A 15,534-nucleotide genomic window follows, 5' to 3' on the forward strand; every position below is an offset into this window, starting at 1 on the left:
ACCGACGAAAAGGAGAAACGTTGTTTACATTTCCTTAATAGGTAAAGCCTAATAGAGCAGAAATGAATTTCATTCATATGTATTTTATTTGTGAGGAAGAAAATCGCAGCCTTAGTATATATTTTTGTAGTTTAATTAAGCCCTCGGTTAAAACAACAATTTACACTATATAGGGGCGCACATTGCGCATATACTGTTTTACCTTATGGGCATTATCTTTTCTTATACTTTTCCCATTTTTTTCTCTCTCTTTCTTTTGCACCTTCAATTACCGTCCTCCAACTCCAAGTACCGCCCGGGGCCTCGTGCCCCCTCTCAGAATATTGGTACTGCGTACTGGTAGGCCGGGAATTCGCCAATGAACTCAAACTTACTTGGATTTCGATGGAATTCGCCCCACCACTACTTTTTCGCTTGAATTTTCCGAATGATTGCGAGCGGAGAACACGAGAGGGCGTCACATCAAAACATCAAAATGGACAGAGACAGTGACTATCTCGGCAAATATCGTGCTATTTCTGGCAAATTGAAGAAGTAAGTATATATTCATGAATTAACTACTACTTTTGAAAATAACCAATCATTTTTGTGTATATATCCACCGGATTTTCTGACCATTTTCCATAGTTTAATCATTTATGGGCGTGCACAATCTGGTCGCCTGTCCCATTCCTTTCTTTTCGTGTAATGTTACTTGGTGAAACTAGGTTCTGGTTGAAATATAACTCCGGGAAGCTCCAACACCGGCGCCGCAGGCGTCGGAGCTTCGGGTGGTTTCGTTGGTTTCTCTTTGGGGCTAGTAAAACAGCCGATTGGGTGATATTATCGTTAAATCTGCAAAGGGAGTACTTACAATTTTTACATCATACTCATAGGGTGCACGACTCCTCAGGGCTCAACTCCAATCACTTGAATGTATAATTTGAAGAAGTCTTCGATGAAAAAAAGGTTCTTTCGGGGTACTACACCAACGATTCTTCCATGTCGCAGCCTTGATTCAAAATAGCGATGAGAAGGTACGCATGCGCGGCAGTGGCGAAGAAAATATGAATATTCATGCTATCGAGCGCCGATCGCTCAAAATCGCTGAATATGCACGAGGTTGAGAAGGCCTCTGTTTGTTCGAGTCGTGCATATTCAGCGATTTCGAGCGATCGGCGCACGATATTTTAAATTATTCTTTTTAAGGGCAGGTCCAAGCTATTTGGATTGTGACGTACGGGACATTTAGAGACTTTAAACAAGAAATAACAACAGATGAAATTATTTATATGGCTATCTTTTGGTATGAGTCTGTGGCTATTATGGGCTAGTTCATTTGTGGAAAGTTTTAGTTCTGACCAATTTTTTAATTTAATTTTAAATGTAATTAATGTGCTGCGTGACGTACCGGACCAGAGCGTCCCGTACGTCAAATGCACAGCTTTTACTTCACAGCCAGGATATTGATGCTCCTATGTGTGCATTTCATTTCAATTGGCGACATTCTTAAAAACTTTAATTCTTGAATAATTGAGAACTTTTGTTTTTAAAATTTAGACAAAACTTTACCCAGTGTAATTTGTTGTTGTCGTTTATTACCCTTTTCTCCTTTTATTCAGTAACACAGCAATAGGGTCTTTATAATTTAATGTGATGTATAAAAGTTATGTCTGGGGGCTTGAGTAAAAATTCCTCAGCACTACATCCTCCTGACTTGTGGATCCTGCTGAGTATCGTCGTAGAAGTAGAAGTATTAATTTTGTGTCATTTTTAAAACCTTTGTCTTTTTTCATCAGGCGTTTCTTACGCAAGCCAAATGTTGCTGAAGCAGCTGATGAGTTTGGTAAGTTCTTTGAAAATAAGGAAGAATTTCTGATTTGGTTACTAGACTCTACCTGTCTTTTGCATTATAAGATTAATGTATAATTCTTATTCTAAGAATTAATAAATGAAATGAGTCCTAAATGGTTTGGCAGAGAAAAATAATGGAGTATTTCTCAAAGCATTGTATTTATCTGGCTAGTAAATTTCAAATTCAGTTGCCCACAGACCCTAACAACATGGCTATGTTGGTATCTTTTATTTTACAGTTAATTCACCTTAGTATAATGGAGTTAGCATAAAGATGATAAACTTATATAGTAGAGCTTAGCATTTCTTCAGATGGTATAATGCGATACTGATTATGAAAATATGCCAAAATAATAAGGTGAAGTCTAGAGCAAGTCTGATGTTGACTCTATTATTAATGTTCTCTCAGAATGTGCTCTCTTATGTTTTACATTTTACTTGAGTCCAAATGTGCCAAACTGAGCACCTTAAATTGGATAAACTACTGAGATTTGATTTTGATCAACCTTGTCCCGATGACCGTATGTGCATGATGCATCGTAAGTATTCTCAGTTCTTGCAATGGTGACGATAAGAATAAATTGACTAGTGCATCACTGTCTTATTACTTTACTTTGAAACCTTTTCTTTGTTTTTTCTGTTAAAGTGATGGTTTTGTTACTGAATGGAACAACTTACCGGTATCCTTGTTTTTTTTAATAGGAAATCTAGCCAAGGTTTTACATAACCAAGAATGTCCATCATATGCAGCTCTATTCAGTCTAGCCAAGGCCAGGTAAATAGTATTAATTGTAGAGATTAGCATGAGATGCACATTTTAAATTTTGTATTTACATTATGATTTCGAAATATATGCTTAAAAGGACAAACTAGAAGTGGTTGAAATGTTCAGAGTGTGTCCTGTTTGACATATGACATCTATCCTTTCATGTCATCCAGAAAAGAAAATATCATGATATGACCATTAACTTACAGTTGTGCATGGTAGCACAAACATTAAGGCATCATCATACCAAGATTTCATTTTTGAATGAAACTAATGAGGGGGGGGGGGGGGGGACTTAAGTCATTCATGACACTTGTACATGTATGTAATAACCCAAGTACATGTATATGTGCAGATAATGGTAACACTTTTAACCACATAGTAGATAGTTATAATTGTTAAGTTATAATTGTTTGGAAAGGTTTGATAAGTATTTCTTCCCTCTGTTCGCTTAAAGAGATTATTAATTACTGGAGTGATGTGGCATTACTGTCTATCTGTGGAGGTGTCTTGGTATAGCCGTTAATTCACTTCACTCACAATCCTAGGGTTTTAATCCCAGCCTGGCACTAAATTTCTTTAGCAAGCCATTAATCCACTGTTGCCACTCTCCACCGAGGTGTAAATTGGTACCTGATATGCCAGAGCACTACATACACTGTAGTTGGTCACCAGCTTTGACTGGGGACATGGCGGACATGTGTGCTATATAAGAAGTCACCATTATTATTATTATTATTTTGATATTTTGATATCAGTACATGATACCCACTGAAGAGGAAAAGAAACAGCGCCATCTAATCATCAATGATGAACAACTAAAAAAAAAACAGTACAGCCAGGCAAAAGTAATCTTTTTAGATTGGTCAGCCTTAAAACCCAAGATCAACAACAACAATTATTATTTTGTATCTCACTGAACTCTGTTATTTCCATTATGTGCTACGTGTATGTAGATGTGAACACACCCTAGCAAACCATCCAGCTGAAGTCCATGCTCTGGTGGAAGCGGCCCATGAGTTCCTAGATGCTGAGTGGAGCGACAGGTCCATGCACTGCCCAAACTTTGAAGAGAACCTCTGTGCAGCCATCAACTGCTACAACCACGCTGTCAGGGTATGTCTTAACCTGTTGACTACTGAATTTTATAGGTCCCATAGGCTTAACACAGGGACCACCAGGTTCCCGTAAGCAAAGGGTTAAAAGGATCGAACAAAGAAATATATTGGGGAAGATAGAAAGTGTCAGTCTCATAGGTTGTTGGTCCAGGGAGGGGGGGGGGGGGGGGGGGGGGGCTGTAACTAAGGGTTAAAAGGCCCACAACTGTCGTCCTAGTTGGCTGTAGTTCTCACATTTTTTTCCTGGAATGTTCTTCCAGAGCACTCATGTCTTTTGGCGGGACATTAACCCTATTTTAACTGGGCTATTTCAGACCAGGTTTTTACTGGGGGGGGGGGGGTCAATTTGACCCCCCCCCCCCTAAGATCTCGGCCGTTTCACCGCCGATCGCCGCGAAAATTTGCATGCATGTCAAGTGAAGTGTATAGAATACTATGGTAATTTCAAATTTTTGAAAAATTCACTCATTTGCATATTTATGGTAATTTATGCAAATAAGGTCATAAAATTCACATTTCGGCCCATAAATCATAGATTATTCATATTTAAGTATTCTTTTTCACTACATATATTTATTAGACCATTTGGAATAATAATACAACACAAAAAATTGGAAGAGCCAGGTTATTCCTTATGTTATCTCTTGTTTTTATAATTTCTTATGTATTTCATTGTTTTTTTAACTTATGTATTTTATTGTTTTTGTTGTTTTATTTCATTTATAACTACAATTCAACTATTTTGACCCCAAAACAAACATCTAAACTTTAAACAAGACTGAATAACCAATGTTTTATCTATTTTTAGGAAAAATGACTTTTACATATGTTTTGTACACAAATCACGAAAATGAGCGATTTTCGGGCTGACATGCAAAGACAAAAGGTCACGCGACCTTGTAACCGTAGGTCCGATTTTCAAAAAAATTGTTTTAAAAGATGCGTAACACTCGAAAGTAAAAAGTCATGAGAGGAAAATTTTATATCTGCCGCGGTTTCGGAGTAGTCACAAAATTTCTACAGGGGGGGGGGTCAAATTGACCCCCCCCCCCAGTTAACGTAGGGTTAATCCACATTTGTGTTAGATGGGTACCTGGCACTTGGCAGAATTTATTCTTTGAAATGCGATGATTATGATTATGGCTGCCCGAGCTAAAGCTAAGATGGTCCAAACAACTTAGGAAACGCATAGGGAAGTTATAGGGTTAAAAGGGTTATAGGGTTATACAAGAACGGTATATTATTAATTTATTATTATATTATTATCTTGTCATTCTTATGTGCACTTCACTCACACTTAAGTTACATGAAAATGATTTTGGTAAATGAACTAAGGAGTGGATACTTTCACTTATGACTAACAGCAAAGTAATTTAGAAATATCTTTCTTTTCTTTCATTTGAAACTTTAGGTGAGTATTGAGCATAAGCAGCCAGCCCTGTCAGCAACACTCTGCCTCCAACTAGGGAACAGTCTCAGGGTAAGAAAGATGACATTCTATTTTAAGATTTGAACAAAAACTTGAAACCATTGGACATTATTAATAAGAAAATTCTTTTTCCTTTTGTTATCCTTTGTTTTATAGTGATTTTTGCCAAATCTGAATTGAGTTACCTCACAGTTGAATTCCTTGGAGAATATTTCAGTGTGTTTGGCACAGTGGACTTCATCCTGTAGATTTTGGACTAATTTTAGATCTTAATTTCTATAATTTAAATTCAACTAATTTATATATATTTTATGTCAGTTTCAATGTTAGCAAGAATGTTTAACTGCACCAGTTAGTGATTTTTAGTTTTCTTCCACTTCTTGCAGCACAACGCAATTTATAATTATGTAACCAGTACTGAAATTCCTTCAACTCCTTCTACTCTAGTGATTATTGTGTGTTTGTTTTTTAGAGATTAAAGAAACCTGCAGATGCAATGGGGCATTATCAGAAGGCAGCGGAACTTCAATACCAGGTATCATTCAGAAGCCCTCTTTGGGGAAATTCTGTGCAATGTGTCGCATACAACATGTGACTTTTATTCCTTTATTTCATCCAAAGAAATAATCTTGACATGACCAATGAAAATTGGTAGATACAAAAAGAACCATTAGTCTAATCATCATATCAAAGGGTTTTTCATTTTGTGAATGATAGAAAGGGCTGAAAATCTTTTATCATATGGGACACTTTCCGTCGCCGTTTTAAGTTGGCAGGATCATGTCCAGGTGGATCGGCGTTGAATTTGAACTTGATAGGTTCACTTCTCCAGTACGTATTCACAAATTTGTCAAAACTGTAGAAACCAGGTGTTTTAAATAGGCCCTCATTCTTATGTAAAGAGAGTTTTTAATATTTTCTCACTGACAGACCTTAGAATATACAGCTTTTTAATATGACCTCTGGTTGGCCCATGAGCCTTGCCAAAGTCTGGTACTACCTCTTGGTCATACAGACAGAACAGTTTGTATGTTTCTATCATATCCTTGTGTCGTACGTAGTACATACAGTATAGTCCTTTACTTATACTGTTTTCTTGTTTCCTGCTTCGTGTCTGATTTTGTTTTAGTGTCCATTGGATTGTCTGCATTCATTAGGGAAAGTTGCATCATGCAAAATTGAAATAGGTAAGTAATGTATATTTCATAAGAAAATTGTATCTTTGTATGATTTATGAAGTATTAAAGTGATATTAAAAGGTAATATTTCTGAGCAAAATGTTATGTCATTAAAGAGACATTAAAAATAAATTAATCAAGTTGTATCACATGTATGCCTAAGATTATTTGAACATTAATTCATACATAATTGATTTATTGATTTGCTAAAAGTTGCATTTCAGGCATTTTTCCAGCTTTACAGGACAATTCTTGTTTTGACTTTGTCTCAAAGTTCACTGATCAATGTCTTAAATTGTATGTGTTTATTAAAACCAAATTAATATCAGCATGACTTCTTCTTTAAGAAAATATTTGATAAGTGTTTCATTTGTGATAATTGTTCCACAGGTGATTTTGATGGTGCATTAGCGGTCCTGACAGAGATGGAATACCTGGTTCGAGATAGGGGTATCATAGGATCTAATAACCTACCCATCGGATCATTCTCAGACATCCTAGCTAGCTGTGAGATCAGTAGAGTACTTCTTCTAATGCTATTACAGGTAATAAATATTACTTTTGAACAGATTTGTGTGTGTTTGTGTGTCTGTAAAGTAGCACTGTTAATTTTGTTTTCACCCCAGTGCAGTAGAGTATTTTTTAGATAGTAGCTGTGCTATAAACATTGATCTAATTATCAAGATTAAAATTACACTGTACCATTATCCCTTTCATGTATGATAGTTTACAAAATATTGACTGTTCTGATGTGCTAGTGCCGTTTGGAAGTTAATTAATTGCATTAATTGCATTAATCCTCATTAGCAAGTCCCTTGGAGAGGACTCAACTCTTTATATGTCCCACAAATAATCTCTCTGTGCCACATTGTATTTATTATCTGATAGATATACCAAAAGCTTCATTCAAGACCATTAAACTGTTCCTTACAAGATTAATCTATACCGACATTAAAATGGTTGGCATTGTGCTAATCAACAGAAAAAAATGGTAGTTTTACAAAGCCATTGTGTTGCCCAATGCAATCCTTCCATCGACTGGTTCATATTGTTTGTGCAAAATTGCATGTGTGGCAAATGAGCAACTATGCAGAGAGGCAAAGTAAGCAACCAAAGTGTAAAAGCCTTTAGTCCCTCCGTTGCATACTGACAAGCATGCACATGCTTTCTAGTAGTCAGATAAAAACAAACCAGTACTTTATGTTCTTGTTCATGTATGTCTCCCTTCTAGCCCACACCTCAGCGTATACGACCGGAGCATGCACAGACGTTAGAGAAGTACACCTGGGAAAGTGACGAAACTAACCCAGGTAAAATTAAAAAAAACTTTCATTCGTAAAGGGAAAGTCCACTATGGTATGAAATTAGCTTTAATTAAGATCATAAAAATAAGAGAAACAGAACAGTGAATGGAAAAGGTGGAGTTCTTGTAAAGATGAAAGAATATTTGTGAGCATTGTCATTTTTTGTATATCAATTTTTAAGAATAGAAGGAAAAATCTATGCTAAAGGATTGTTCTTCAAATGCCCTCATAAAAAAATAGCTGTAAACTTTACCGGTAGATCAAACTTTCATGCCACCGTGACGGGTGTGTGTAGCCCCATGTATACATATTCCTGTGTACAGGGCATCTAAATCTCTTTCAGTTTTTATGATTCAGGAACCTCACAGTATACCTGCACAAAAAATTGTAAATAATTAACCATTTCCAATAATCGGGATAGTTTTCCACAGTGTAATCGCATGACCAGGGCCCCATTTCACCAAACTTGTCATCAGTAACAAATGACAGTTTTTATAAACTAGTGAAATCCTTGCCTCTGATTGGCTATCAGCAGCTTTGTCACTGCTTTTTGTCATTTATCATTGAAAAAGGCTTTGTGAAACGGGTCCCATAACTCGATGTCATCTTTTAAGAAGTCCACTCTGGCATCAAGCTAGCTTATTTAAAAGCATATCAATACGAGAAACTGATAAGTGAAAGTTTCAAGAAAGTCTAAATTTGTGTGAGAAAATTATGAATTTTAAAATACGTCATCGATCAAACACCAATTAGCAACTGTATGACTAGTTTGTGAGCACCTCTTCCTTTCCCATTTTTCATTAATGCAACGCTCCTTTTCCATTTCAGCTACTGAATGCATCACTGAAGAAGTCTTTCTCCTGCTCCAATCAGTTGTGGTAAGAATATATATTTTCTGACATCTATCATGAGTTTATTTTTTTCCAATTCAATTCAATTAAAGAAAGAGTTTATGTTATGATATGTTGCGCAGCCTAGGCTTGATTGCAAATGCATGTACAGTATACTGTTTTTATATGTACTGTGCATATACCAGGCGGAATCACATTCAATTTACAAGTTACTTGAACTGCACATATAAAATAAAGTGTTGGATAAAAATGTTGTCTGATAAATTGCAATGCTAGATCGAGATGAAATAAAATTACTAGAGATGCATATAATGGCGAATATTAGAGATAATAGAAAATTATGATAAATACTTAAAAATGAACAGAATATAACTTACATTGTACATTAGACCAAAATCAAAGGTTGCATTACCATAAATGTGCTAAAAAATTGCTTTTCAGTTATAAAACTCCATGATTTGGTAGTAATAAGATAAGAGTAATACTGATCTTTAGAAAACTCTCTATGCCTTTTTCTTCTTGTTTTCTTTCATAGATGGCTTGCCAGTCTAAAGACGCTGAATCATTGAAGAAACTACAGGCTGATTTATGGTGAGCTATACTGCTGACACAAAACATTGCTTTACTATTCTAAAGATCCTATGTTTATAGAATCCCCTTCCCTAAACAGATTTCTACCTTTAGATTAAATGCCCATTTACATATATATCACAAAGTAAAATGCCTCAAACACTCACCACAGAAAGAAGGAACTGTATAATGTGTAAATAAATGGCAATAGGGGTAAAACAAAAAAAATTGTGTCGCACAAAGACCTTATGATACTCTTTTATCTTTAAGTTTGTGTTATAAGTTGCAGAAAATACGAAGTGTGGCGGGTGGTTTACCGTATCATGTAAACATATTTTTATACCAAATCCATTTTATGATCGCCAACCATGTGATTAGCATTCTCAAATCCCAAATATGAAATTGACTTAGGTTTCTGCATTTTATAGAAGTGATGTACAGTACATCACTTCTGAATTCAGAAATTGTGCTCTTTTTTATTTGTTTCAACAAGTATCAGTACCAAGTTTTGTGATTACTAATTATAAAAGGGAAAAGAATACATGAACTAATCGTGATTATGTATTGATAGATTAAAAAAGCAATAAATACAAAATCCCTTTTTATTTTGATTTCATTTTATAATGAACCATTTAAATACAGAATGAATTTATTTGTATCCATAATCTCTTTGGCCTATTAAGCTTTGATATTAAACTTTCTTGAGTACATTATTAAGAAGAACTTTAACCTCCTTTACAAGAAGATGAAATCTCTTTCTGTAAACAAATAGGAATGCAACACCTGTAGATGTTGATTTCAGATCCTGGCTGAAATGTACATTTACAATCTATGAATAGATCAGACAGCATACCCAGAGTGTTGATTGCATTATATTGCTTGTAAGACAGGAAATACCATGCATGTATATTCTGAAATGTACTACTTTATATCAGGTGATCCAAATGCCTCTACTGGTCAATGAGTTCAATGAAAAGTCATGAACTTTGTGACCTCCTTTCAAAGATTGTGTGTATATCAATTTAATTCCAGGGCATTTATCAAAAATTAATTGAGCATTTTGTGATACCGTTTATTCTAAAGTTGTAAGTAAGCACTCTTTATATATTGGACTTTTATTGTATTTAACTTTTATTTGAATCACTCCCCTCTCTCTCTCTATCTCTTTGTCTCTCTCTCTATTTCTCTCTGTTTCTCTCACTCCCTCTTTCTCTGTGTCTCTCCTCCCTCCCTCTCTCTCTCTCTCTCTCTCGTTCTCGTTCTCGTTCTCTCCCTCTCTCAGGTGTCACTTATCAGCAGAACAGAATCACATACTCCACCTAGTCTTGGAGCAGATAGCACTACCCCCTCAAGAAGCAAGTGCAATATGAACAAGACGCCATGTATAGCACAGGAAACAAAACTTGGTCATATTCCAGATTGAACAGTGCAATATCCATGGACTGAAAGTTGGATTTGAACGATCATCCACATAATGCATGTACAGTATGTGTGATAGCGTTATACATCTATACATGTGTTCTTTGGGTTACATGTAAAATTAGGTTGGTAAATTTGATAACGAAATAGGATTTATAATTCTGAAGGTTCATGAATTTGAAAATGAATTTGGAATTATGAACCTTCAGAATATTAAACTTTTTTTCTTCTTCAGAATTACAAGCCAATCCATATTTCATTTTTTAAATCATGAAACCCCTACTATGAAAATTTGTTATTTGGAATTATAAATGTATGAACCTTTGGAATTATGAAGCATTTGAAGAACAAACACTTTAGAAGAAAAAAAAGGAAAGTTTTCTCATTCACAAATTGAGGCTTTCTGTAACACCATATCATTGCCTTACTGAAAAGGCTGAAAGGATTTGCGAATACCCACTACCCATGAAACCTACAGAGAACATCTAGTGTCCTCATGCGTTTAATGTAGGTCCTATCAAAGTTCTCATGCCTAATTCCTAATATGGTACTTCTTGTTTATGTTGAATAACATACATTGCATTAACAATTTTGTAAAGGTTTTTAATGAATTCTGGAAAAAGGCCGTCGATCAAAAGCTCTATAAAAGACGTTGTGTGTTGTCTTGTGCTATCCTATCCAACTTGCATTCATATTATTCAGTTAAAACTCAACAAAATGCTGGAAAAGTAGTATCTACCCCCATGTAGAATACAGTTGTAGTTGATCAAATTTTCATTCAATTTTTTGTGGAGTCAGGACCGATGCAAGAGAGATCATACCGTCTTGTGTCAAGCTTTTATAATTGCTTATTTGCTGAGAAGCAAAACTTATCATACAACTCAGTAAGTCACTTACTAGAGCAAGAGGTCATGTTTTATTGAGCATCTGTGTACATCGTGTTCCAGTGTTTTCAAGAATTGTAAGGTAGCCTAGCGAAATGTAGTTCCATGGCACAAAAACACGCGTTCGGACACAACAAGTGTAATAGTAAGTGATATTTGCTAATTCCATTTTTTTTTTTGTGGAAAATTTAGCCAACATTAAGCCTCATTGAGCTGGTATATGCATTTATCAGCGCCATATCCTAACATTTGATTTTGTTTTCAACAACAATGCAATTCACGTTTTTGACACGTCTTTTTGTGCCACATTTCGCTAAGCAACCTAACAAAGGTCCAGTGAGAGATATTATAATAGGAAGAGAAAATGTTTTTTAAAATGTTATATAAAGTACTGTTGTATATTACGTGTATATGTAAAATTTAGAGACCATATGTAAATTGTAGAAGACTTGCTTAATAAAATGTTATCACATGATTCAATTTTTCAATGCTCCTTCTTGTTTCCATGAAATAGCTTACAACACATGGTGCATCTGCAAACCTACTGTATATCTACATCACCATGCAAGCCGATACTTACAAGCAGCATCTAACATTACTACAGTTTGGAACACACAGAGTAATAAAGCAAAATGAAACTTTCTTTGCTGTAACTCCACAATTTGGGTTAAGTATGGGACACCAAATGAAAGACACATTCGGCTGGTCTCTTTGCATTTTACAGACCTAAAATACAAATACTACTAAAATACAAATACTACAGAAATAAATACAACAAAATACATTTTTGTTCAGTTTACATGAGTTTGCACACTTTTTATTATCACATACTTTAGTAAATAAGATTTTGCTGTACATTATTCAAAAGTCAAGGTGTACATGTGTAAGCTATAGGAAATATATACAGAAATACAGTCAGCCCAAAAAACGTATTTCACTCCTGGTAACAAATACTATGAGAAAGCCTCTGTTTCATGACTATTATAATACACACAAGAGTTATATATAAATATACATTACTGAATGACATCACAATGACTAATAAAAAGTTCTCTATCAAGAATAGGGCACTGTTTGGTACAGAGAAAGATCTATGAAGGGCAGCAAGTCATTTTTTTTTTCTTTTCAATTTTACTATTTCAAGGCTTTCAATAAATATTGAATCAAGGTGATAAACATAACCCGAAAAAATCATGACAATACTTGGTGTGCTGGAAGATCATGCAGTTTTCCCTTGCATTATAAAAAAGAAACACACATATATTAAAACTGAATTATGCATTAAATTAATTACCTGGTATTCATCTTTTACATAATCTTGCAGTTCCATGTAAAAATTGGTCCATTTTTGCTTTCCATCAATTTTTCTAAAATACCTTGATTTTTTTTTCTAAAAACGTTTGATTTATTAACCCTGTTGAAGCATGAACAAGAAATCTGTTTAATAATAACATTTGCAAATTTAAGTCAAATTTTTTTGTCCCACAAAACTCTTGATGGCGAACCCTTAGTTCTTGACCATGCAAATGCACTATGCCATAAAGACATTAAAATGAATGAACAGAAATTTGCCAGGCGTCACATAACTTGAATTCTATTATTGGTTGCTCCTATTTCTGCATTAAAAAATCCCTTTAATATTCATTGTGTTTGCCTGGTGAAATGATTGAAAATGTAGTTTTTTAGTCTAAAAGTCTTGAGGAAAAAAATACAACTGCAAAGTAGGTACAAAGCTGGACTATGGACTAGAAATTTAGAAGCAATAAAACATGTTTACCCTGATAACCATTGCGTTAAGCATGCATTATTTCAACGCATCACTCAGATACTCAAGAGTTCACAACTGATCTCAAAATCTAATGATAAATCTGACAATGTCTTCGTTTTACAGTTTCCGGTAGATTTAACAGAGTTGGAGAGAAAGGAAAACGAAAATTAGGCCATTTACAGGAACATACTTATTTTCACATCACATACATAGAATATTGTAGTAATGAAACAGAATGAATTGGCAGCACACATATTTACAGTCTTGTTTTACATTCAATCAATTCTACAGTGGGCACAAACAAATGTTCCATGACATACATATGTGTAAGTTCCACCAAAATTGGAACCTGAATACATTTCTAATTTAAGTAAAATAAAAAACCGCCCCAATATTTCAAAACGTCCAACTCCAGAAAGTGAATACCTAGAAGGAATATGTCAATTGAGAGTTTCTTCATGTTTATTACATATATGTTCTATTTCTGCTCTTTACATTCCAATTTGAATTTAAAAACACTAGATATTACCAAACATGTAATCAAGACACATATACATGACTAACAATGTTCAAGTAGAAATTTTTGTCCACATTTCTGAGCGCAGTCGGTGTATACATACTGGAAAAAAGAAAAAGTACATTTACAATTAATACTTGATGTATTAAATACTAGAAAGAGTTTTAATTTCTTTGATATAAATCATTATTTTGCAGAAGAAAAAAACTAAACCATGGTTAACCCTTTTCCATAAAGAATGTGACATATTTGAAGTCAAACATTGGTATGTATAGTGTATAATGATGATACTACTATGAATACCGGTAGTCGTGTTTGTATGGCGCCTAATACCAGGTTTCTAAGCGCTTTACATTGTACATGTATATGAGAAGCACGTTTAAAAAATGTTAACTGTTATCTTAAATAAACCTGTATAATCATGCATTTTTTGTACAGACATTTTCAGATGGATTTTATTTTTTCGCGTCTCCCATATAAAATGGAGCTGTTAATGAATCCAGACTTCAAGGTTCACAGTTTTATTGCAGCACATCATAACACAAACAAATACATACATATAACAAATTGGAATGCAATATACAGGGCACTGTTGAATAATGTTTGCTGGTTCATATCATGGAGTTACTAGGCTAGTAACTCCATGTTCATATGTACAATTTAACTCACAATCAATACATGCAAATTATAAAAATCAAAGGCTACAGTTGAACACACAAAATGAACAGATTCCAACAACAACAAAAATATATCAAACCAATTTCAATGATACACGACTCTAAATTACATTACATGTGCTGGTATGATTTCTAATGATATTGAGATATTCCTCTGTTTATTTCTCTCTTTTGGACTGTACTATTACATTAATGTTATTTGTTGTATTTTATGTAAATCAAAGACACACCAGATATCTGCCATAAAGTTTTAACCTCAAATTAACCTGTCCAAACAAAATGGTCTATTCCTAAAGTTCACTTACATTTAGATCTTAAGTTTATACAAACTGCTATAAAAATTGACTCAACAAAGAATAAATCTAATAAAATCATTCCACTACAGGTCAAAACTATCAAAATTAATAGTCACATTTACAAATGGAATGTTTACAAAAATGGCTTCCATACATCTAATTTGGTCAGAGTTGAGTTTAATTTACTGTTTTTTTAAATACATGTACCAGTTAAATAAATAAATATAAACTCAAAGCAAATTAAATTCAATATGCACTCTGGTAATGTCTCAAAAGTTTAGATGGCAGCATTTTTTAAAGCAAATCCTTTTTTTCATCTAAATAGACTTAAATAAACGAAGAAACCGTTCAAAATTCAAGATGGTGCTTGTAGTCCAACCCGAAAATAACATAAAAAGAACAATCAATCACCTTTCACAACAAATAAAACACAAAAACTTAATTTCCACATGCAAGCAAGTCCAGTATATCTATATGTGTAACTGTACAACCATACATGTTATCATTGTAGTATTTATAGATGCATTTAAATGTAAATTAAACGCACAACTAAACATCGCCCATCAAATATAAAACACATTTCCACTTCAGAATCCAATATACAATATTGCTCAAGAAACAAGACACACACAGGCAACATTATTTCTCAAAAGCCTTCCAAACACTTAAAATGTATGCTTCATAATAAAAATCTGAATGGCCTGTATGTACGATGCAAAACCATAAATTTATGTCAATGATTTGTACATGTAAAAGTCTTTATCAACATCGTAGCTTCATGTTGTATGACTGTTGTGATGAAGAGCATTCCATGTATCTCTACTTTTAAAGCCCCACTGTACTTCTTATAGCTAGTACTTGCGCCCTCTATATAGCAAACAATGCCTAATCGTTGCCAGTTGGTCCCCCATGATCCACTTTTTC

General features: G+C 34.3%; 1 protein-coding gene across 1 annotated transcript; it reads left to right on the forward strand.

Annotated features, from left to right (window-relative positions):
* The first annotated feature begins 435 nt into the window (after positions 1-435).
* Positions 436-11,825, forward strand: LOC577962 (factor VIII intron 22 protein). The gene is made up of 12 exons (XM_030999293.1): positions 436-534; positions 1,779-1,825; positions 2,536-2,608; positions 3,556-3,715; positions 5,129-5,197; positions 5,619-5,681; positions 6,276-6,333; positions 6,715-6,869; positions 7,556-7,634; positions 8,457-8,506; positions 9,015-9,070; positions 10,332-11,825. Exons 1-12 carry the CDS (start codon positions 476-478, stop codon positions 10,417-10,419), a joined length of 957 nt encoding a protein of 318 aa, XP_030855153.1. The 5' UTR covers positions 436-475; the 3' UTR covers positions 10,420-11,825.
* Positions 11,826-15,534: the final 3,709 nt, after the last annotated feature.

Source organism: Strongylocentrotus purpuratus, unplaced genomic scaffold, assembly GCF_000002235.5.
Source record: "Strongylocentrotus purpuratus isolate Spur 01 unplaced genomic scaffold, Spur_5.0 spur5_contig_861, whole genome shotgun sequence".
Lineage (NCBI taxonomy): Eukaryota > Metazoa > Echinodermata > Echinoidea > Camarodonta > Strongylocentrotidae > Strongylocentrotus > Strongylocentrotus purpuratus.